This window comes from Pagrus major, chromosome 7, assembly GCF_040436345.1.
Source record: "Pagrus major chromosome 7, Pma_NU_1.0".
NCBI lineage: Eukaryota > Metazoa > Chordata > Actinopteri > Spariformes > Sparidae > Pagrus > Pagrus major.
This window is the reverse complement of record NC_133221.1, coordinates 11,856,411-11,878,414: the sequence shown is the minus strand read 5'-3', so window position 1 is coordinate 11,878,414 and position 22,004 is coordinate 11,856,411. Positions and strand designations below refer to the sequence as shown.

Genomic DNA, 22,004 nt, shown 5'->3' with positions numbered 1-22,004 from the left:
CTCTCAGGCTGTCATACTTTAAACAGTTTTAATTATATGTGTAGCTTTCATGTCCTTGATTCAAATTTTGTTTGCTTGTTATTTAAATTGCTTACTAATTGTTAAACTTTGTAAGTATGTTGTTCAGTCTCCTTGTGAATCTACTTTGTGAATTAATGGGGTTACTTGACTTTCATAGTGTTTAGTATATTACTCCGAAGTACAGACTGTTCATTTGATATGTAGAGAAGAGTAATGTTTTACTGAAAAGTGGCTTTATTTGTTCTTTCTTACAACATGTCGCTGTAGCATCTTACTGTACATACAACAGTCACCCACAAATAATAAATAGTATTTAAGGTCATGTATATTTAATAGTTACAGCACCGGTATTACATAGTGGATGATGTAATTTCAGATTAAAAAAAAGAAAAAAGAAAAAAAAAACTCTGTTCCTAAGGTTCTGAAATTGATTTTACAATAACTGATTTATGCACGCACAAGTTTTATTTTGTTTTTGATTCTCACATGTAGAGAATCAACTTCACGTGTAATTAAAAAACAAACAAAAAAAACAAGCTGTAAAAAAGAGACTATCAAAACATTTTTGCATTAATCTACACAATTTCTGGGCACCTGGGTATTTTTGTTTTTATTCCTTTTACAATACATACACAGCTTTTGGCTTCTGACGCCTGTTTTCATATTTTACACTGTAAGCTTGTATGTTGAGGTAACACCTGTGATTTACATTAATGGGCCAAGATACATGCACATTCACTTCAGAGATGGTCACTGTTGTTTTTAGAAGGATGTTAACGAAGGTAGCGGGGGCAAGGAAACAACATGTACAAAGTTTTTATACACAAAGGACTCATCATTCATTTTCCAGTTGTTTGTAAGTCAAGTCTTGTTATGTGATACTGTTCATATGGACTCTTCTGTGCTTTTGTCCACTTTAATTTCAATGTGATCTTGATGATTTTGTCTCTCAGTTGCTCTGGTATTCATGTCAATCCTTGGATGTTCCTCTAGTCCTCTCAAGATATCACACCTGTTGATGTTACTCTTCTCCAGCTTAAATAAAGAGGACATTCGTGATCACTTTCTTCTTTCATTCCTTTCTTTCACCCTTGCTCCGTGGGGTGGATGGCATCAGGTTGAAGGAAGTCATGTTTAATGATTTTTGGGGTTGGAAGATTTTCCAGCGGCCTGTGCTCCCTGGCAGGCTGATGTATCACAGATTCCAGGAGGTCCCTGGTGTCCAGTCCTACCTACCCTGCCTGACTCTCCAGGCTCACCTGGATCTCCTGGAGATCCATCACGCCCATCCTTGACAATTCCAGGTACTCCTGGAAGACCTGTGAACAGCATTCAGGGGATGAGCCAAAGTCAGATTTGTATCAGAAAACATTTCCTCAATTTAATGATGAATCTGTAGAAATCTGCTCTAGTTCTTTTGTATTGTTTAAGGCCACATACCTTGGTATCCTTGGTCTCCAGTGGGCCCATCAATAGCTTTACCAAGGGATCCCTTATCACCTTGCTCACCAACATCACCTGTAGTGAAAACAGAAAACTTTAAAGTAACTAAGTGCATTTACTCAATCTTAGCTGTGCTTTACTACTTTACTTGAGTATTTCTATTTTATGCTACTTAATCTTCTACTTCACTCTGTTTTATAATGAGATTTTGTACTTTTTATTCTACTACATTTATTTAACAGAAAGAGTATTTAGTTACTTTTCAGATTAAGACTTTCCATTAAAAAATGTGACAGGGCTCACAATATACAGTTTCCAGATTAAACCAGGGGTTCCCAACCCTGTTGACTTTTTACCAAAAAGCAGTGTGTAGTTGTGGACCTGTGTTATGTTTTAGATATCTATGGGTTGTGTTGAGTTCCCCCTGTAAACTTTTCAAACGGTTTAATTTAAATAACTATTCAAGGCCAAAGGTATAAATCTAATAATGTCATGTATGCCAATATATCAGTCATACAGACATTTTTCCGTTTACTTTTGATATTCTAAGTATGTTTTTGCTGATAATACTTCTGTACTTTTACTTCAGTAGGAATTTGAGTACATGGATTTTTACATTCTGAGGACTTCTTCTACCACTAACTTCGTCATTGTACAACTGAGGAGGCAGTGACCAAGCTATTTTGGTGTTCCTACCAATAGATCAATGATCTGCACTGATTCATGTTTCATACCTCTGGGACCTGGGTCTCCAAGCTCTCCGGGCAGGCCTCTGTATCCTGGTGGTCCACGAGAGCCTGGGTGCCCAATAGAACCAGCAACTCCTGGCTTTCCTGAACGCCCAGCAGGTCCAGGGCGACCCACCATTCCAGGGGCCAGAGGTCTTCGAAGGTTAGCGGCCAGCTGTGCAATCTGATCTGTGTGCGATAGAAAACACATGAGGAGTTTAATTTACCCGTTACCTTTATTCAACAATGGAGTGAATTACAGATAAAGGTCAATAAGATCTCTTACCATCGATCATTGAGCCACACAGCTCTCTGATGTGCTGCTCACTGGCCAGTTTACCCTGAAAAAAACACATTTTTATCAGACAGATGATTAGAAAACATCAACATTTAATATGCTTCCATCAAGCACATGCTTTTCACAGATTTGTACAGATTTAAAGAAAACACTTACAGGTACACCTGACTTTCCTGCAATTCCAGGCTGACCCTGCTCTCCTTGGAAGCCCATTGGTCCTTGTTTTCCTGGGGGCCCTCTTGCCCCAAGCTCTCCTTGTGGACCTGTCACTCCCTTAGGTCCCAGTTCACCCCGCTTCCCTGGCTATAATGAACAGGAATTATTTGTTAAATAAGTCATTATATTTTGCAAAAATGAGGAAATCAATTTCTTCCAAACTGAGCTAAAAACATCCATACTCCTCTGATTTGATTGTTGACTAAACGCCAACCGAGGAGCAAACTAGGTCTGTTGAGACAATGTGGGGGCGGACTCGTATGGCGTCTTGTTGCTTGATAATTACTCCACGAGCACAGCAAACAGTAAATGAGACTGTGAGAGCGAGACTCATCAGTACTGTGTCTCTAATTACATAAATTGCGCCGCAGCTTAATGTGGCTCGTCTCTCCCTTGTGGCGATAGCAGCAAACAGGCCAATAAAGCAAAAGCACCAATACCTATCTCTAATTAATCCCATTAAACCTGGAATGTGAAGCAGAATCATGTGCAGTGAGTCTGACAAGTGGGCAACAGCTCAGAGCGAGGCACCAGTTTTTAATGTTTAGTGAGGGAGCTTGGAAGAAACTTTTGCTGCTAATTACACCCACACACAACATCTGATCTAACTTTGTTCTGTCCTAATAAAAAGACATCTACTGTACGTAGAAAACTGGTTTGGAGGGAGCAGGTTCATTTAGACGTATGAGGACACACAAGTAACAAAATGTAGATGAAAACGACGACATAGCTCACCTGTCCTTTTTGTCCAACTGGGCCGAAAGGACCCTGAAAATAAGGATGTATTTTTAGTGAAATGAAAACAATAATTTGGCATTACATAATGTTAAAAAGCACACACTCAATCACTCGGACTTTATTTGTATAGCACAGGAGTCTCCAAACTTGTCCAAAGTTCCCTTAATTGACTGACTTCCTGTGCAAAGTGTCACTCTGCCAGCCATGATCAGATTATGAAAAATCATTATTAATTAGGGACCCTACATAGGGCTGCAGGACATGGTAAAAGACAAAACAAAGACATTGTGATTATTTTGCAGATATAACGATTGCGATATGATTCACGAATAGTGGGAGTGATTGTATCAAATTTGACATTTTTTACTGAAAAAACAAACAAACAAGTGAAATGATGATGTGACATGTTGGTGTCTGTACCAAACAAACATGTTTGTTTTTTTTAAATCTGGAGAGTATAATTAGTTTGCCAGGTCATCTCTGCAGCACTACAGCGCTTCATTATGATGCTGTTTTTTCACACAATTAAAAAACTTGCTCTTGGCCATAATCCTACATATTTAAAGTGGCAAAAGACAACTTTCCTGCTCCCTAGCATTTTTCAAGTGGTGATTTGTTTACGCCACTGTTGCGAATACAACTTGATCATTTCTGTTTTCCTCAGAGTCCCAAATAACAACAACAACAACAACAACACAGGACAAGTTTATTCGATCATTTAGTCTATAAAAGAGATGTGAAAGCAGACAGAAATGGTGCCAGGCTGCTGCCTGACAGGATCACCAGTTAACCTTCCTTTTCCCAGAGAGATTTAGTGCACGGTGGCAGACAGAACTGCATAGTGATAGTGAGGTTTTATAGTAGGGATGGGCATTTCAAGCAAGAATGCTCTTCGATAGTCACAGGGATGTATTTGACAATTGTTCGATGGTCAGCTGTTTGTATGTACTGTAGCGTATAGCGGCACGGTCTTATACTGACTTGAAAAAAGACAGTGCTACAATCGTTTTACCAGAGCCTGGTTACAATAACTGATGGTGTCTTTATATTAATCACACTGTACATTCAGCAATTACTTCATAATGATACATTAAAGTAAAAAACTTGTCTATAGCCAGTTTAAATAGCACTTTTACCTCACAAAAAAATTGAAAGGCATAAACAGCTGTTTATATAATAATTTTTCTCAAATAATTAAAAAAAAAAATTCACTATGAACATCTGGTGGGCCAAACCGAACCTTGCAGTGGGCCAAATTTGGCCTGCGGGCCACACCTTCGGCAACCCTGGTATACAGTAGGTATAGCTCTAGTATAACCTTGGTACCTCAGATTCATGGGTGTTATACAGGTTAGTGCATAGTGAATTTGAAAATTCTAAGAAATAAAAAAGTGATAGAATGAAACCATAAAAAATAAAATTGACAAAATAAATACAACACAATAAACACTTAAATGAGATATAAATAAAGGTCAATACACATTCTGGTGTCGTTTTACACTCTTTTCAGCTGCTCTCATATGATCGGGCAGACTCTTCAAATGTGCCAGAGTGGCCAAATGGGCTGATGTTAGACCATGAAGTGCTTTATAAACAAGGGAATTAGTAAAAGTAAAATCAATATGAAAAACTGACAGGCAACCAATGTAAAGACTTTCAAATAGGTGTAATGAGTTCTCTCCATCTGCTCCTAATTAGCAGTCAGGCAGCAGAGTTCTGAATCAATAGTCTAACTAATTACAGCTAACAAAGTAATGAGTCTCCAGAGCCGCTCATACTGCGTGTGTTTGGATTCTGATCGAACAGTGAAAATGAAGAAAATACTTACAGGCTCTCCGTTCTCTCCTGGTAAACCATCACTTCCTGCCACACCCTAGAGAGACAACATTACATCTGAATTATTTTATTCAATCTCATGACTCCAATTGTAGGATTTTTACCTATGGACATAAAACATAGTCCCTTCTCTATTATAGACTATTACAGACAAAATCTGGATGAAGACTATCACAGGGCATCTTTGTGCTTGATTTAGAAATATTTACCATGTCTCCTTTAGCTCCAGAAGCTCCAACTGGACCCTATAGGGTTGAGAGAAAATAAATGAGAGTCATGTAGAGACATTTTGTGGACAGCCGGCTGTGGCAGAAGGAAAGGGGGATGAAGGGAAGTGAGGTGGGCTGGTTGAGGGGAACCTGGAGCGGTATAAAGACAGGCTTTGTTCTGTCCTCAGATCCTGAACAGGAGGCCTTTTTGTGTTCGAGATCTCTCCTCCTCGAGTTTATAGCACTGTGACTGAGGAGGGACGAGCTGCTTATTCAGCTACAGTACGCTCCCATGCTGCTCCGTCTGTGTTTGTGTAGATATATGCTGGTGTGCAGAGACATTTCTTTAGGTTTCATGTTTGAATTTGAAGGAGATTCTTGTCTTAATATTAATCGTAAATCGACCATAAATTAATCAACAGCAACAACCTCAATTTCCAAAAAGACGTGTTGCTTTGTTTCTTCTCACTTTGTGAGTTGCAGGCATCTGATTTATAATGACTGTACATTTATAAAATATAGCTTATCAGTTTGAAAATGTGGTATTTTGTTTCTGTATTGTGTTCATTTCAACATTAAAAAAATGGCCTAAAACAGTGGCCTTGGGTATTTTATCTATCAACTATTACAGGAGATAGAATAACCTATATAAAATGCATTACTTTTATGTGTAATACTTGAATAATAAACACATTATGTCTATGTAGAAGTTGACTGAATAAACACACAAGGTTTATATGTAAGTCTGCATTATTACATTTAATCAGAGAACGTTATTTAATTTATACGCAATGACTTGACATGATAGAAACTTTCCATTAAATGTGACACTTAACTTATGCAATAGAATTAAATGGAAAAATCCTTTCAGGTGCAATATGTAACTTTTTTTTTCTTGATACATGAAATATCCGTTTGCCAGAACTAACATGAGTTTTAGATGTACTTTTAAAGCCATACGTTTACATCAGGGCAAAACAGGCTTGAATTCTGAGTTATGGTGTTCAAGAATATAGGACTATATGACCATAATTGTTACTAAAAACCTTACATAATGCACCTTTAGATCACTGTTTTAGTCAAACATTTTTTTGTGTGTAAGAAAATGATTTGCAAGTGATTGTATTCTGTTTGTATTTACAATTTATAGTGTCCCAACTTTTTGGAATAATGGCTATATATTTAATAATAGATTTTTTTTTATATTCTCTGGTTCCAACATAACATAACTCACTGTTTTTCTTGTTTTCTACATCTACTTTGATAGTAAACTGAATATTTTTGTGTTTTCAGACAAAACAACACATTTTAGGACCTTACAATTGGCTCTGCTCTTTTCCTACAATTTATAAACCAAATTATTAATTGATCATAAAAAAATAACTGCCAGATTAATTCCTAATAATCCAGAGGATGTATTTTTATGATCATAGGAAAGCTGACTGTACTATGTCAGGGTTTACACTGGATGACGACATTAAGCCCTGTGACATTTAATACTGTCAAACACGTCAAACTCACCCTTTCACCAAACTCTCCACGGATTCCTGTTGGACCTGGAAGACCTGGATCCCCCAAGGCTCCTTTTACCCCCTGCAGTATATGACCCACACACACAACCAGTCAGCTCACTGCTAATTTAAAAACAAAAAGTACTGATTAAGACTTGTGATGTCATACAACTGACCTGGAAGCCCTTCACTCCCTGAGGCCCAGGGTTACCTGCTGATCCAATGCCTCCCTGTAGGAAACAGACATTATCATGTTATCCTATTGGGAAGAGCATGCAGTGGTAAAACAAACAGGATATTAATGATGTTTCCCTGGTGAAAAAAGATGTTTTTTTCTGGCTAACATTTCAGAGAAGAAGAAAAAAAACGATGTTTGTGTGAGGTATGATTCATTATGCAGCGCAGTGTGCGAGTGAAGTGTGTTAATTCCTTTGCTGTTTTATCCCCTTTTTCCTCCCCGCAGGGTCTGATGTGAAAAACAAAGGCCTCTCTGTTTATGCGATCCTCTTTTATGATTACCTGCTCTCATCACTGGCCCTTCATTACTAACAAACTCCACCTTAACAAGCCACTGTACCAGCGACAATACTCTCAGTACTATTTGTGGCAGAATATCATTAACTACAAAGGGCAGTGGTTTATTATGCTGCTACTCCAGTTTTATCTCAGCGTGAGAGAATGCATGCTGTGTGCTGCTATGCAGTGTGGTCCTTTTTAATTTCTTTTTCATGTCATCGTGCATTCAAATATCTACACTGGTTATAGAGGAGTGTACTTTAAAGTGTTGGAACACATTGCCTTAAGTGTAAAACGTGAGCTTTAACTTACGGCCACTCCTCTGGGTCCTGCCATCCCCCTCTCTCCTGGGATGCCAATGTCACCCTAAGGGAGGAGACAAAAGATGGCGTTGACAAGTCAGGAAAGCCACATTGTTGAAAGTCCCATGTGGGGTTAAGTGACATGTCAGAGAGGCCGTGACCCAGTGATACCCCCCAAAAAGCCCATCAGATACATACAGGAATACCTGGCTCTCCAGAGGGCCCCGTCTCCCCAGTCTTCCCAGCATCACCCTGGTTTAAAAGAAGGGAGAAGATTAACGTTGTCCTCCATCATCCTAATCTTAGCTCCAAAGTTCAAGTCTTTTTCTAACTGGTTGTAACACTCACAAGTTCTCCTTTGGATCCCTTTGCACCAGCCTTTCCTTGCAGACCCTGGAACAGAAAATACATAACAATGATGTCAAGGAAATTACAGCTGTAGTTCCTTTATGCTACTCACAAAAAACAAAAGTTATATAACCAGATGAATAAATAATCAAGTCAAATTCTGTGATCTTATCAGTTTTTAGACATGTTTAAGACTTTGCACATTTTATCAGTTTGCTGACTGAGTTTGCCTTTCTGATTTTGAAAAAAATAATGAGCAGAATGGTGATGAGAGTGGGTATTAGAATCAAACTACTTAGACTGAAGAGTCATGAAGGATTAAAATAATCAGCTATTATCATTCAGACAGGAAACACTCACAGGAAGGCCGTTTGGTCCTTTCTCTCCGACCACCCCATGGCGTCCGGCATCACCCTATTGACACAGACAAACACTGTGACATCGGCTTCACTCAGGCTGTGGACTGTTAACTTCATTTATTAACTTGCCTGCAGAGCGTGCAGATTAAAAAAGGTGCAATTTACCTTCTCGCCATCTAATCCTGGTGTGCCATCTTTGCCGTCCCTGCCAGGAATACCCTGTAGAAGACATCACACATGATCATCGTGTTTCTGAGCTGTAATGTATATTAGAAATATAGAATTTTTCTGATATGCACTTACAGGCTCTCCTTTGGTTCCTGCACCCCCGGGACCACCTTTGGGACCAATTTTACCCTGTTGAAAGACACATGATTATTCATCGATCTATCCATCCATCCATCTTCCTGAAACTTTCATCCCGAATCAGTCTTACTTACAATTTCTCCTTTGGGTCCTTTGAATCCCTGTGGTCCTTTTTCTCCAGCGTCACCCTGGAGACATCAGATGAAACACATACAGCTATTCATTGATGGGACCAGCCGTCTACTCTAGCGACAGACTACGACCACACAGTGTTTTTTTTAATATTTCAAGTGTGTAACAAACAAGGAGAGACTCACTGTCTTCCCAATGATGCCGGCGATGCCAGGTTTGCCTCTGAAACCAGGCAGGCCCTGGAGACAAACAGAGGAAACATACTGTAAGTATGCAAATTTAAATGTTTGCATTGTGAGTGATCACGTTCTTGATGTCACTTACTCTGTCTCCTACAGATCCCATTGGGCCTTGTAAACCTCTGAGACCACGTGGGCCCTGAAAAGCAACATTAGAGCATCGTGAAGGCACTTTAAAACATCAAAATCTCTCAGGAAATGTTATGATTCTTTAAAAAATTCCCTAAAGATGCTGTACTAAATATAAACTGGGAACATATATGTATAGGCAACAAGTGAGAAGAGACACAAGAACAGGAAAATAATCTGAATAATCTTTATCAAACTCACCTGCAGACCCACAGTCCCAGGAATACCTGGTGGGCCAGGTGGACCAGCATCACCCTGGAGACAGAAAAGGACACTTATGATTAAATCATAGACCAGCAGCTGTACTCAATATAACCAATATTTTGCCAAACTAGGTTAAAAAAAAAAGCTACATCACATGATAAACTCACCTTCTCTCCATCCTTTCCAAGCTCTCCCTTGTCTCCTTTGTGCCCTGTGTGACCCTACATGAGCAAAAGTACACAGAATTTAGTGATGATATAAGAGTGCGAGGTGAAATGAGTTTTACATATTCCCATTGAGACACTGAGCATTGTATAATTCAAAACAAATTTAGAAATAATCTACCTTGAACCCTGGCATCCCAGGAGCACCAGAGGGACCAGGGGGGCAGATCGCAGGACACTGCAGAGGACAGAAACAAAACAATAAGGACTCTACACTCACTGTGTGCTGGTGTTACGCTGCTATCACAGGTGAAGGATTGCAAACTTACCAAAAGGTCGCCGCTGAGATCATGAAGAGTACCAGGAAGACCCTGACAGAAGGAGAAATGACAACAGAAGACACGTTAAGGGACCCTTTGTCCATTCTAATGTTCAGTTGTTTAACAGTGCATTTCCTTCCTCGCAGTTGAGCATCTGTAAATTCACAGATATTCAACAAGAGATCCACTGGGTGGCAGTGGAAATATACACTATGTGACTGTTCTGTAAAGTATATAATGACATCTGCACTCACTGGTGGTCCATCAGGGCCAGTAGGTCCTGGAAGTCCTGGAAGTCCCTCAGCACCCTGAGAAATGGATAAATAGCAACAAGATTAGCAACATCTTCAGCATCTGTTTTAAAATAAGTGATTGTTTTCCTGATTGTGTCAAAGTTAGCGCCCATCTGCAACATCTCAGATCTGCAAAGTGCTCACAGTTGTTACGATAACTTGTGGCTTTCCCTGAGGACAGAGTGATTGCTACTTAAAGTCTCCATCCTCTCAAAAAAACAGATTGACTCACCGTCACTTCATTTGTGTTTGACCTGTGACGTGGATCTGTCAACTTTGAACTCCGTCTGAACTGCACTTTCTCTCGTATGCACTTAAACATACTGTGCTGCTAATTGTTCTGTTTTTATGTTACCTGTGTTTTTAGAAATGTTGTTAGATAGGAATATTTTAGATATTTATTGGTGCTTCTTTTTCACACTGCTGTGGGCTGGGAGGAACAGCATTTTTTTTTTTGTCCGCCAGTACACAAAGACATTACAATTAATTGAATCTTGAATTGTTGTGTTTGTGTTTTGTATTGTCTGCTGTGTATTTGGCTTTGAGTTTTATTTGTTTTAAAGACCAATCTAGGGAAGAGCATTGCAAATTAGTTTAGGCTATAAAGGCTGTGGTGTGTAGTATCGGATTACGCTTCATAGTTGTCCCTGTACAGATAAACATTAAATAAATTAATTGTTTAATTGAACGTTTGAATAAAAAAATATGTTAAATTAACTTTTTGTTTTCAAAGGGAATCATAAATGACACATATCAGAAGTCACCTAAAGCGAGTACAAGCAGATGTTCCTAACACCTAATCCTAGCACTGACATGAACTGTAAAATCTGAAAGTCCCCATCCATTAAAAAAATGTGTTTTTCTTCTTGTTCCCACAGTTCAATGTGTGAGCTTCACAGTGAGCACAGTGGGAGTGAGCAGTGAGTTTGACACCATTCGCACATTCATTGATGAAAGTCTACATTTTCTCTGTGATGACTGAAACCAAGCCTTTTCCAATATTCAGCAAATATGATGTGGAAAAAGTGAAAAATACTAAGATATTACTGTATTTTAAAGTAGGGAGAAGGAGTAGAAGCTATTTCAGGGATTTTAGCAAAATAACTTTTTTTGGAGAAAAAATATACAAATAATTATTTAAAGTAGACTATTTTATATCCATCTTATCTTTAAAATGAATTCTGATCCAGACAATAAAATATGTTCTCACTGCTGTCAACAATACTGTGGGGTCAAAATGAGATGAAAGTTTAATGTTGGTTGACATAGCCAGGATGAATTTGTGAAATTGAGATTATTGAACTCTATCGTGAAGATTTGTGTGTGTGTGCTACCTTTACTCTTTGGATATTCAGCTGTTACAATACTGTAGGGTCTTCTGAAAACTTGCACTTCAGCTGAGTATGAGCATTGGATCCAAATTAAGTGTGACCCAGTAGAAACACCAGGCCAGTCCACATATTAAAGTGTCCTTCCTCTCTGGTGGTTATTCTTATACTCCTACAACATTACGTAGGAATTTAGGGCAATGTTGGACTGGTTGACGTCAGCAGAGCTGTGAGTTAAAACCTGCTGGATCTTGATCTGATCAGCTTTACTGTGTCTGCTGCAGAGGCTCGTGCACAAAGTTTGCTTTCATTCTCCGTTCACCTAATAAACTAGACAGGTTGATGACGGATCTCTCTGTGGGCATTGAGTCAAGGATAGTATAAAATAGAAACGACAACAAGAATTATTTGATTATGTCATTCTGAATCAGAGGATGTAACTCCTACACGAGGACGACAGGAAGTGTAATTGGGGAGATCGGACAGACACTCACCGCTGGACCCTGGGGTCCGACTCCGCCTGGCAACCCGTTGGTTCCAGGAAGTCCCTGGAAACAAAAGACACCAGAGGACATGTGTAGATGTAGCACACAGTCAGAGTGACAACATTATGTAACATGCACACAAAATAAATCACAATCTCCAGTTTTATACACAAGAGAATTATATATAGAAACAATGTTGTGTACTCACTGCAGCTCCTGGTCTCCCTCTGCCCTACGGAAGACACAGGAAGGCAAATTAAGTCACAAACACAGAGGGCATGATTAGATTTACTCACAACATCAATATCCACGACGTGATGTATTACTGCTTTATATCCGCTTTGAAAAGTTTGTCCCAGGTCGTTGCTGTGAGGTGGATTTGCACTTTTACAGCTGATTTAGATCAGATCAAACTAGAATCTGACTAATTCTGTCACAAGATGTGACACTGCCACTTTCAAAAGTGTTAACTTAGAGACAACTAAGTCTGCAGTCGAATGTTTGCCACCTAGAAAGTAAGAAATAGCCTCTTTGTTGTGTCCTCACAGCAGTAAAAAAAAAAAATACCACCTACTTGTTTTGATCACTTATTTTAAAACTTTATTTGTTTATGTTCACACTATATTTTCACTCGAAGAACTTGAAAGCCTGATTTCACTTTTTCGTGACCAAACCCAACCTGAGCCCGGACATCACTTCAAACTTTTTTGTCCGAACCAGGCCCAGCGCATTGGGTCCTGACGGGTTTAGGTCGCTAACACCTGTGTGATGTTTCGTAGGTGTTACATCGTATGTGGTGGTACTTACAGCAGCTCCGGCTGGCCCAGGGGGTCCAGGATCACCCTGTAGAGAGAAAGGTAAAATGCCAAAATCAACCTCTCGGACAAAATCGTGAACAGTGCAGAGAAAATCTTACGACCTACATATGAACCCTTTGAACATACTGGTTACCCATGTGTGGACATAATACAACCCCGACTCCTAAAAAATTGGGACACTGTGTAAAAAAATAGAAATAAACACAGAATGCAATCATTCGCAAACCAACTGTGTTTTCTGACAACTGTCCCCGCACCTGTGCAGTAATATCTTTTATACAATCATGTGTTTCACAAAGTGGTGACCCTCGCCCCGTCCTTGCTTGTGAACTACTGCGCCTTTCTTGGATGCCTCTTTCATACCCAATTTTGATCCTATCGCCTGTTATCAATGGACCTGTTTACCTGTGGAATTTTACAAACAGGTGTTTCTGAGCATTCAACAACTTTCATTCCTTTGTTACCCCTGACCCAAACTTGTTTGATACATGTTGTTGGCATCAAATTCAGAATAAACGTATATATTCACAAAAATCAAGTTGATAAGAGACACTAAATGCATTGTCTGTTTCGTTTATGCTTTACACAGCATCCCAAATTGTGTAACTTTGTTTCATCCAATGGGGGTTGTAGAAATTTTGAAACTTTGTCTTGTTAATTAAAAAATACACATTAATGAGCAACTCAGTCCCCTTTTTATTTTGCAGAGAGTACACAGAGCCACTGATTCAAGGACGTCACTTTGTGTTGAAAAGTGGTGAGGACATAAGAGCTCAGATGAAAAAAACTTTTTTTTTTAATGGTCTTCAACATTTTAGGCAATGTAATGAGGGGCTCATACTGCATGAGGCCAGAGTAGATAATAAGGCGGGAAAAAAACGGAATAATTTCACATCAAAGTCAATTTCATCTTATTTTTTTAGTTAACATTTCAAGGTGAAAGCTATTTTTTGCACATTATCAATTAATTATGTTTTAAAAATCCCCAGTGTCACCAGTGTAAATGACATATTCGCACTTATTCAGATTTTAACCTGTCTGTGAACACTCTGCTTGGTTTAAGCAGAATAATGGGGGCCGCCTCACAACTGTGGGGTTGTGTGTATAAATTTGTGTCTGTGTGTGGTGAGTCTTGCTTGACACACCTGCCATTCATATTCCAGCAAGCGACATGATCTGACTTCATTTTATATTCTATCAATACCTGCAAATAAGTGAAAACTTAACTGGTGTTCTCGCTTTGTTTCAGAGACGCTACAGAAAAAACTGGTCTTGTCTGTGTTTCCTCTCAATCTCTGCCGCAATAATTAATAAAAGGCAAAAATGCTACAAAAACTAAAGAATTACACTCAGTAGAGCAGATAAGTCCTTCAAGGCCCAACAGTCCACTTTAATTCAATCAGCCTAATCCTGTATCAAACTCAATAGCCCTGCATCACACTAAATTTTAAAACACCCAAAACTGCTAAACCATAAATTAAGCTCACCAGATCGAGGATCTGCATCAAATTGTACTCATTCAGAGATACCAGCCATCTAAATACGTCCATGCATCATTCCCTGAGAAATTAACTATAATGTTGACAAACACCCTATTTCGCAATATTAAAGAAAGTGAAAACAAATTTGTGGATCCGTCCCTTAATCAGGAACCGCACCAAAAGATAATGGCGTCTACACTGGGCTGAGACCCATCCTCCTTCCAAGGTTTTGGGAATTCTGTTCGTACGTTTTGTGTAAATCCTGCTGACAAACAAAGCATCCAAGCAAACCAACCATCCATCCAACCAACCCACCAACCCACCAACCATCCTTTCAACCAACCAACCAACCCACCATCCGACCGACCGACTGACCGACCGACCGACCGACCGACCGACCGACCGACCGACCGACAGACCGACCATCCAATCAACCAACCAACCAACCAACCAACCAACCAATAAATGGACACAGGTGAAAACAAAACCTCCTTGGCCTCCACCTGAGAAACATGTCGTAATTTGTTCAAGACATTTTCTGCTTCAGGTCATTAGGAAGTGGAAGATCACAAAGTGCCACTAAATCTAAAGTTACTGAGAGGAGGAAAATGTCTGCATCCTTGCAATAATTGTGATCAACTAAAACGACCATTTATACATGTCTTTCCTCAAGATCTCAGATTTTATATGTAATGTGTTTACCTGTACAATCCTAAAACAATTCATATTCTTGGTATTGTTAGCTGTGGAGGACACAATAACAAAGTATTTCTGGTCTCAGATATGTTTGTCTTTCTCTTTCCTTCATTAACTCCACCTTGTTTTCATTTTTCATCCATTATTTCCGTCAGATTAAAACAATTGCATCAACAAACTCGCTCCATGAATAAATCAATTTGTGGTTTCCTGTGGTGTCTCTCCTTAATAATCATAACAATATTAATAATACATTTTATTCATAAGCTCCTTTCAAGTCACACAAGGACACTTTTCAAAACCAGATTAAAACATTATGATAATAATCTTCTAAGCTTTCTAACCTCCTGCAATCATTTCTCCTCCTCCCTCTCTTAACTCTTTGTTTACCTCCCTCACAGCTGTATTTGTGTTGTCTAAGAGGTCAAAAGACTCCAAATAAACAGGCCTAACACAGAGATGTGACTTATCCACCACATTCCTCAGTCTGCAGACTAGACAACAGGGTGCACTGGCACACAAATCACAAACAAGCAGATGTGAGGTGGCTGAAAATGACCAGTGAAATGAGAAAGGAATCTGTTGTGAAAATGAACATCATTACTGTCAGCTTATCGTAGCTAGTTAAGAGTTTGATCCTGTTTGTCTTTGCAGAACTCTTCAGCATCACTATGAAGCATCCATGGCGATGTAGTAATCTCAGTAATTAGGGACGTTTGTTGTTGCAAGCTTCCTCATTAGGTTGGCTAATTAGTTGAATTTGGGGAGGGGGGTAGCCTTGCAGTGGAACTTAATCTTTTTATCCCTTCCTGTCTTGTATCTGATGTGTCTTCCCGTTTAATCATATTGTTTGTAGCTGTAGTTTGATGCCACGCGCACTGTAATTCTCTTCTGTCTCTCAGAGGACAGTACCTGTTACCCTCAGCATCACGGCCACAGATCATCATCCACTCCACTTTTACAGATTGGTGGGAAACTGTGCGCATTCCGGGCCGGATTAGAGCAGCAGCCGAAATAAATCCGATTCTGATCCCTCATTAAAAATATTCCCACCAAGAGGCTGAGCCGCCTTGACGAATCCAAGCTGACAGAGGAAACACACAGCCGTGTCCCCATCAGACCCTCTCAGAGATCCTCGCACAACAGCAGTCAATCAACAGGCAGTGGTGTTTTTGTATACATGTGTGATCATGTGTCTTAGTGGCTGACTTTAACTAGCTGGTTAATGAGGGGCAGTCTGAAGTAGAAAAGGTCATAACATTCAATGGGGTGCATCTTTAATCGCATCCTCGGTGTCCCAGTAAGTTCAAAAGACTTAGACACACTTACTGGTTCCCCTGCGGGTCCGTCCTTCCCAGCGGGACCATCAGGACCTGTCAAACCCTGAAGAGAGAGTAAATCATTCAGTTGTACATCACTGCCTTGTGTACGGCTGTTATTAGACTGAACTCTGCCAAGTATGGAAGCCCATTTCCGCCAGTTAAAGAAAAAAATATGATTAAATCTAAGCTTGATGAAAACAATATTACCACGTTAAGTCCTAATTATGAGATAAAAGTCATGATGATGAGATAGAAAGCCATAACTAATCTTTTAACAAGACAAAATTTTCATCAGCTATTTCTCTTTAACTGGCTGAAATGGTCTTCTTGGCATTGATTCCTGACATTTCTTGACAAAGATAAAGGTGGTGTGTTGATGTTAGAATAAGAATCGTCTGTGTGTGTTCATCGGAAACTTACGTCCACCCCTGGAAGTCCTGGCAGGCCTGGTTTTCCTGCTGCCCCTGGTATTCCTGCTTTCCCTTTGGGACCCTACAGAGAGAGAGAGAGAGAAAGAGAAATCAGCTGTCAAGTCAACTGAATCTTCTATATCTTCTATATCTTCTATAGAAACATCTTGACTTTTATATCCTGTTTTGTGAATTTAGGCTATATTATATGGACTGTACAAAATCATTAGGGGGATAGGGGGGCAGAAAAGGGAGAGGGTTTTGTCATTTCACTTTAGGCTTAGTGTTAAGGACAGCGTTTATTTTTCTCGTTCCTGCCTTTACATTTTATTTAAGGTTTCCTTAACTTGAAATACAGTTAATTATAAAAAGACAACAACTTTGATCTATGCCGTGGTTGTACAAGGTGAAATGTTGGAATACTCACTGCTTTCCCTGCCAGTCCAGCAGGTCCAGATTTGCCCTGTTAATAAAACAGAAAAGAATAAGTAACATACAAGAACCAAAAAGTGCATTTCATTCATTTTCTGTTGATTTCTTGTACACAGTCTTGACTCAAATTCAGTCTTTACAGCAGAAATATTAAAGCGATTGCAGCAGTGAGTTTGTGGCCTGCTTCAGTGTTCAGTGTGCAGGATGTGATGTTTAGCTTCTACAGCGACTGGGACAGAACAAACACTGCTGAGCTGTGCAGACCGGTCACATGATGAAAGCTTCAGTTTGGTTTGTACAGGGGGGGATGAAGGTACAGGGAGGAGGTGTGAGGTGAAACTCTAGATGGTCTCACCGGGTTGGGGAATGTATGAATGGGCCCTCTGTGCACCTAAACTTTACCAGAGGCACAAAAATAATCACAACTAAAAAAAATACTCTCAGATTTTTCTGACATGGATATACAACAAGACATAAATATAAAGGAAATAAGAAAATGGTTTTTGAATATGTTACTATATCTTACCGATGTTTTCTTTTACTTAGCTTACCTATAATCCAATTACCTCAAGTAACTTGTACAAATAAAGTCTTGTCATGTCATCTTCACTCATTTCTTTACAATAACTAAAAAAAAACACTAAAAAGTAAGGATTCTGGGGGCTTCGATTTCAGTATATTATTCTTGTACTGTCCACAGTTACTGACGAGATACAACCATGAAAATCCACACATATCAGGCTGACTCACGTCACACTGCAAGAGTGAATATGAGCAACTCGAGTAGAAGTAAAAGCCATTCACAGTATGAATATAATCAAAGCTCTGAAGGGCTTAAGAGGAAAGAATAATTAACACAGAACTCCATTTAGTAGACGGACCATTAAAGCCTGCCTACCTGACATCCATGATTATGATTTCATACTGGTAGGAGGAGCTTTGGGAGGAGTCAATGTGATAAAAACTAACATCTAGAAATGTTTCAGCCACATTTATACACAAAGAAAACACTTTCTGCCACAGTAGCTGACAAAATAAAAAAACTATCATCATGGAGGCTATGGCACAAGTTACAAAAATATTCTAATTTAGGTGATTTTTCTCTGGAACTTGACACTTTTAAAAAAATGTGGAAAATAAATTACTCACAGAGAGAAAAGCCCTATTCACATGAGGCGCTAACATCTTTCTTTTATCTGCCCACTGGAGTTGGTTAAATCTAAAAATAGGCAAATGTTCGAGGGCACGTCAGATTTAAGTAAAGAAAGCGTTGCAGTCTGGTCAACTCACATCAGTGCCATCCCGTCCAGGCGGCCCTGGGGGTCCTTGTGGCCCTGGAGCTCCTCTGGGGCCCGGCCTCTGCAACATAAAATTCATCAAAGTCAGAAATTTTGCTTCTACTGTTCCTTCAACATCACAAGTGCTGCACACATGAGTGGAATGTGGTTTGATATAAACTGAATAAGAAGTGATAAATGTTTGGTTTATTTTGGCATCAAAGGTTAGAAAATTTAGAGAAACTATACCCAGAACAATATCAAGGAAATACAAATATTCTGCCTGACTCTAAAGATGTGACTTTAAATAAATTAGACTGGAATAAATTCAATTCAGCAGCAGCTCCATGATGCGTAAAGACGCCTTTAACCTCCTCTTACGCACAAGAGGAAGGCTAAACTGGATTTCTGTGCAAACAAAAATAAATCAGCGGGTCACGATTCATTTAAACAAAATAAACTCATTTCACTGAGGACTTTTCTAATGAGCTCCTGCGCTCGCCTCAGCCGGGGAGCCTGGGTGAACAGAGGGGGCATTGTGCGCTGTGGCACTGATCTCCAATCCGCGCATTCCACAGGTTCAGGGAAAACATAACCCTGACTTCATCGAGTGGTGCGAAAAGCGCAGCCACCTGCACACAATCATGCTGGTGCTGGAGAGTTAGAATAGGTCCATAGAGCCAGAGATACAAAATACCACCCACATTCAGTCTGTGGTGACTGTACGAGAACAATAAAGAGCATTTGAGCGTAAAACTTCAAAAATAATGGGGAAAGCATCAGGTTTTATGATGGAGAGTGTGCAGCTCAGGCCTGAAGCGACTGGCATCAACATCACCATCATTATTATCAGTAGGTGAACCCGCAGGTCACATGAGCTCACTGCAATAAGTTAAGAAAATGCATAAAGCGCAAAAAAAACCCAAAAAAAACAAACCACAATCATCACCATACAGATGTGATGCAGGCGGCTGACTGACAGGAGGGATGCCTCTCTTGGTGACTCTTACCTGGGCTGAGGATGATGTCAAAAGCTGGCACAGTACGAGCACCCAAACAGCAGAGAACACCGCCATGGCTCCCCGCTCGTCCTCACAAACCCGAAGTTTATGCGGAAAAGGTCAAATCCCTGGTTCCCGGTCCTGTCTCACTCCCCCCCAGCGTCCGCGACGGAGCCTTCCTTCACCTCACGGCGCACAGCTCCTGAGTGACTTTCTCTTTGCTCCCAGATAAACCCGAGCCTCCAGCCGAAGGGGCTGAACTCAATCTGGCGCACTGTGCACAGGGGTGAGGGGGGTGAGGAGGAGTGAGGGAGGCAGCGAGCACAGGGGGAACCATTTCGGACACTCACGAGAAAGTGGGCCGAGCTAAAAACTAGAAATATGCAAGGGGTCGTGCTTTGACCAATTAGAAACTGACCTAGAACACAAATCCTGTCTGTCTGTCATGTCTGCAAGGTAAATAAACTGTAGGAGTTTTTAAAGAGCTCTTCAGTGGCCCTGTTTACATACACGCTGACTGCAGCAGTTTAGTAGGTTAATACAAATTCTTTAAGTTTGTGGTATCTCAAAAAAAGATGGTCATAATGTACGCACTGGAGGCCAAGAAGACAACCTGAGCTGTATGGATCAGGCACCAAAACATGCTGGATACTACATTTCCCACGATTCAACTCACCTGAACCCTCACAGGCATAGTTGAGCCATCTGGGGTTTGGGACTTTAACTTTTTTGTTTTGTGCACCAAATTTTTTGGGGGTCTATTGCGAGTCGAGACGCATCTGAAATCCAAGTTTTGTTGAAATCCGCTCTTTAGTTTTCGTGTAACCCTGCTGACAAACCAACCAACCAGCCAACCAACAAACGGACATGGGTGAAAACATAGAGCGCTGAAGTCACACCCCTTTCGGTTTGCTCCGTGGGACCTTATTTCGGAAAAACTTTGTATGGTAGTAAATGGAGAGAGACAAATCATTTTTTGTTCCCGTCTGAACTGTAACATGAACTACACATATGATGTTTGTCAATTTAAAAGATACATTTTCAACTTGAGAAAGTCGCAGTTTGTCATAAGACAAGTGAAAAACAAGACTGTGAAATTATCTACTTATAAACGCTACACAGCTGCATTAGTGATGTCGTCTCCTTGAACAGTCACCAAAACCTGTAACTCAAACATTGCAGAGCTGGTCCTGTATATTAGCTTGCTCGCAGAAGTAACAAACTACCCTTTCACATAGCTGCAGTTGTCAATATGACCAGGTTTATTGTGATTTTCACCTTTTTTAGTACCTTTTCTGTGCCGAGTTGGCGGCCATGTTGGTGCTGGTGATAAGTGTTGAGTGAGACGATGTAGTTCACAGCGCGGTTTAACACAAAACTGATGATATTTTACTTCAATTATGACAAACTGCGACTTTCTTGACTTGACGCTCTATAACCTCCTTGTCGGAGGTAATAAAAACAAAGCACAGGAGTACACATATTCAGAGGTTTCAAGGAAAAAGTTGCTTTAGCTGTTTGAACAAGTGAAAGTTTGGTATTTGAACTAGAAAAATGGCGTGAACTAGAATGGCATTCAGTAGAGCGCATACCTCCGCCAAAGTCGAACAGTCCACTTTTGTGCTCATCCATACAGTAGATAACAGCCAACTAAATAGGGCTGATCTTTTATCAGATCCATGAATTATTTCCTGTGAAATTAACGAAAATGTTGAAAAGTGCCACCGTATCTCATAACGTTAAAGAAAGTGAGAAAAAAATCTTGAATACGTACCAAAAGTTAATGAAGACTATTCTGGGCTGACAAACCATCCTCCATCCAAGTTTTGTGGAAAACTGTTAAGTGTTTTTGGTGTCATCCTGCTGACAAACCAACCGACAAACAAGCAGACACAGGTGAAATCGTAACCTCCTTGGTGGAGAGAAGGATTAATCCATTAACAAAATAGTAGGCAGAGGTTTGATTCCAACCCGAGCCCTTTGCTGCATGTCGTTGCTTCTCTCTCAGCCCCCTTCAGTCTTTGTGTGTCACTATCAACCAAATAAAGGCATAAAAAGCCCCCTGAAATAAAAATAACAAGAAAAAAATTCCGTCGAATGAACTATCTTGAACACAAATATCTCCGTAAAGGAATAGGGATGCACAATATTGGCTTGATACTGAAATTATAGCTAATAAATAGCAACACATTTGCAGTTGGCAGTACAGCTCCACGAGGGTTCAGAGAGAACAGGAAAAAATCAGGTTTTAACACAACAAATCTGTTACGAGCTAATGAATATTAAATCATCCATCTGAGCACACTACACCTGAGTCGTTCTTAACCTCAGGTGTGCATGAACTACAGGTTGTGAACTTTTTTAATATATAAAAATGTGAAATTATCAGTTATCTTATCGGTATTGGCATCCCTATTAAAGAATAACTTAAATTATTGAACC

General features: G+C 39.9%; 1 protein-coding gene across 1 annotated transcript; it reads right to left on the bottom strand.

Moving 5' to 3' along the window:
• Positions 1–237: 237 nt before the first annotated feature.
• col9a3 (collagen, type IX, alpha 3) lies at positions 238–19,770 on the bottom strand. The gene is made up of 32 exons (XM_073471206.1): positions 19,572–19,770; positions 18,575–18,643; positions 17,280–17,315; positions 16,863–16,934; positions 16,450–16,503; positions 12,933–12,968; positions 12,334–12,357; positions 12,135–12,188; positions 10,274–10,327; positions 10,029–10,070; positions 9,881–9,937; positions 9,703–9,756; positions 9,533–9,586; positions 9,288–9,341; positions 9,149–9,202; positions 8,966–9,019; positions 8,829–8,882; positions 8,691–8,744; positions 8,527–8,580; positions 8,167–8,211; positions 8,017–8,070; positions 7,829–7,882; positions 7,177–7,230; positions 7,011–7,082; positions 5,490–5,525; positions 5,273–5,317; positions 3,442–3,474; positions 2,647–2,793; positions 2,479–2,533; positions 2,199–2,381; positions 1,462–1,539; positions 238–1,340 (listed from the first exon to the last, which is right to left on the bottom strand). Exons 1-32 carry the CDS (start codon positions 19,635–19,637, stop codon positions 1,156–1,158), a joined length of 2,037 nt encoding a protein of 678 aa, XP_073327307.1. The 5' UTR covers positions 19,638–19,770; the 3' UTR covers positions 238–1,155.
• Positions 19,771–22,004: the final 2,234 nt, after the last annotated feature.

What these genes read in the sequence shown, in the direction of transcription:
- col9a3 (XM_073471206.1), bottom strand. Translation starts at nt 19,637, where the DNA reads ATGGCGGTGTTCTCTGCTGTTTGGGTGCTCGTACTGTGCCAGCTTTTG. An exon ending in ATCTCAGCGGCGACCTTTTG is followed by an intron (nt 9,938 to 10,028) that starts GTAAGTTTGCAA and finishes TGTCCTCTGCAG; the next exon opens with TGTCCTGCGATCTGCCCCCC. An exon ending in CTGGAGCTAAAGGAGACATG is followed by an intron (nt 5,318 to 5,489) that starts GTAAATATTTCT and finishes TTGTCTCTCTAG; the next exon opens with GGTGTGGCAGGAAGTGATGG.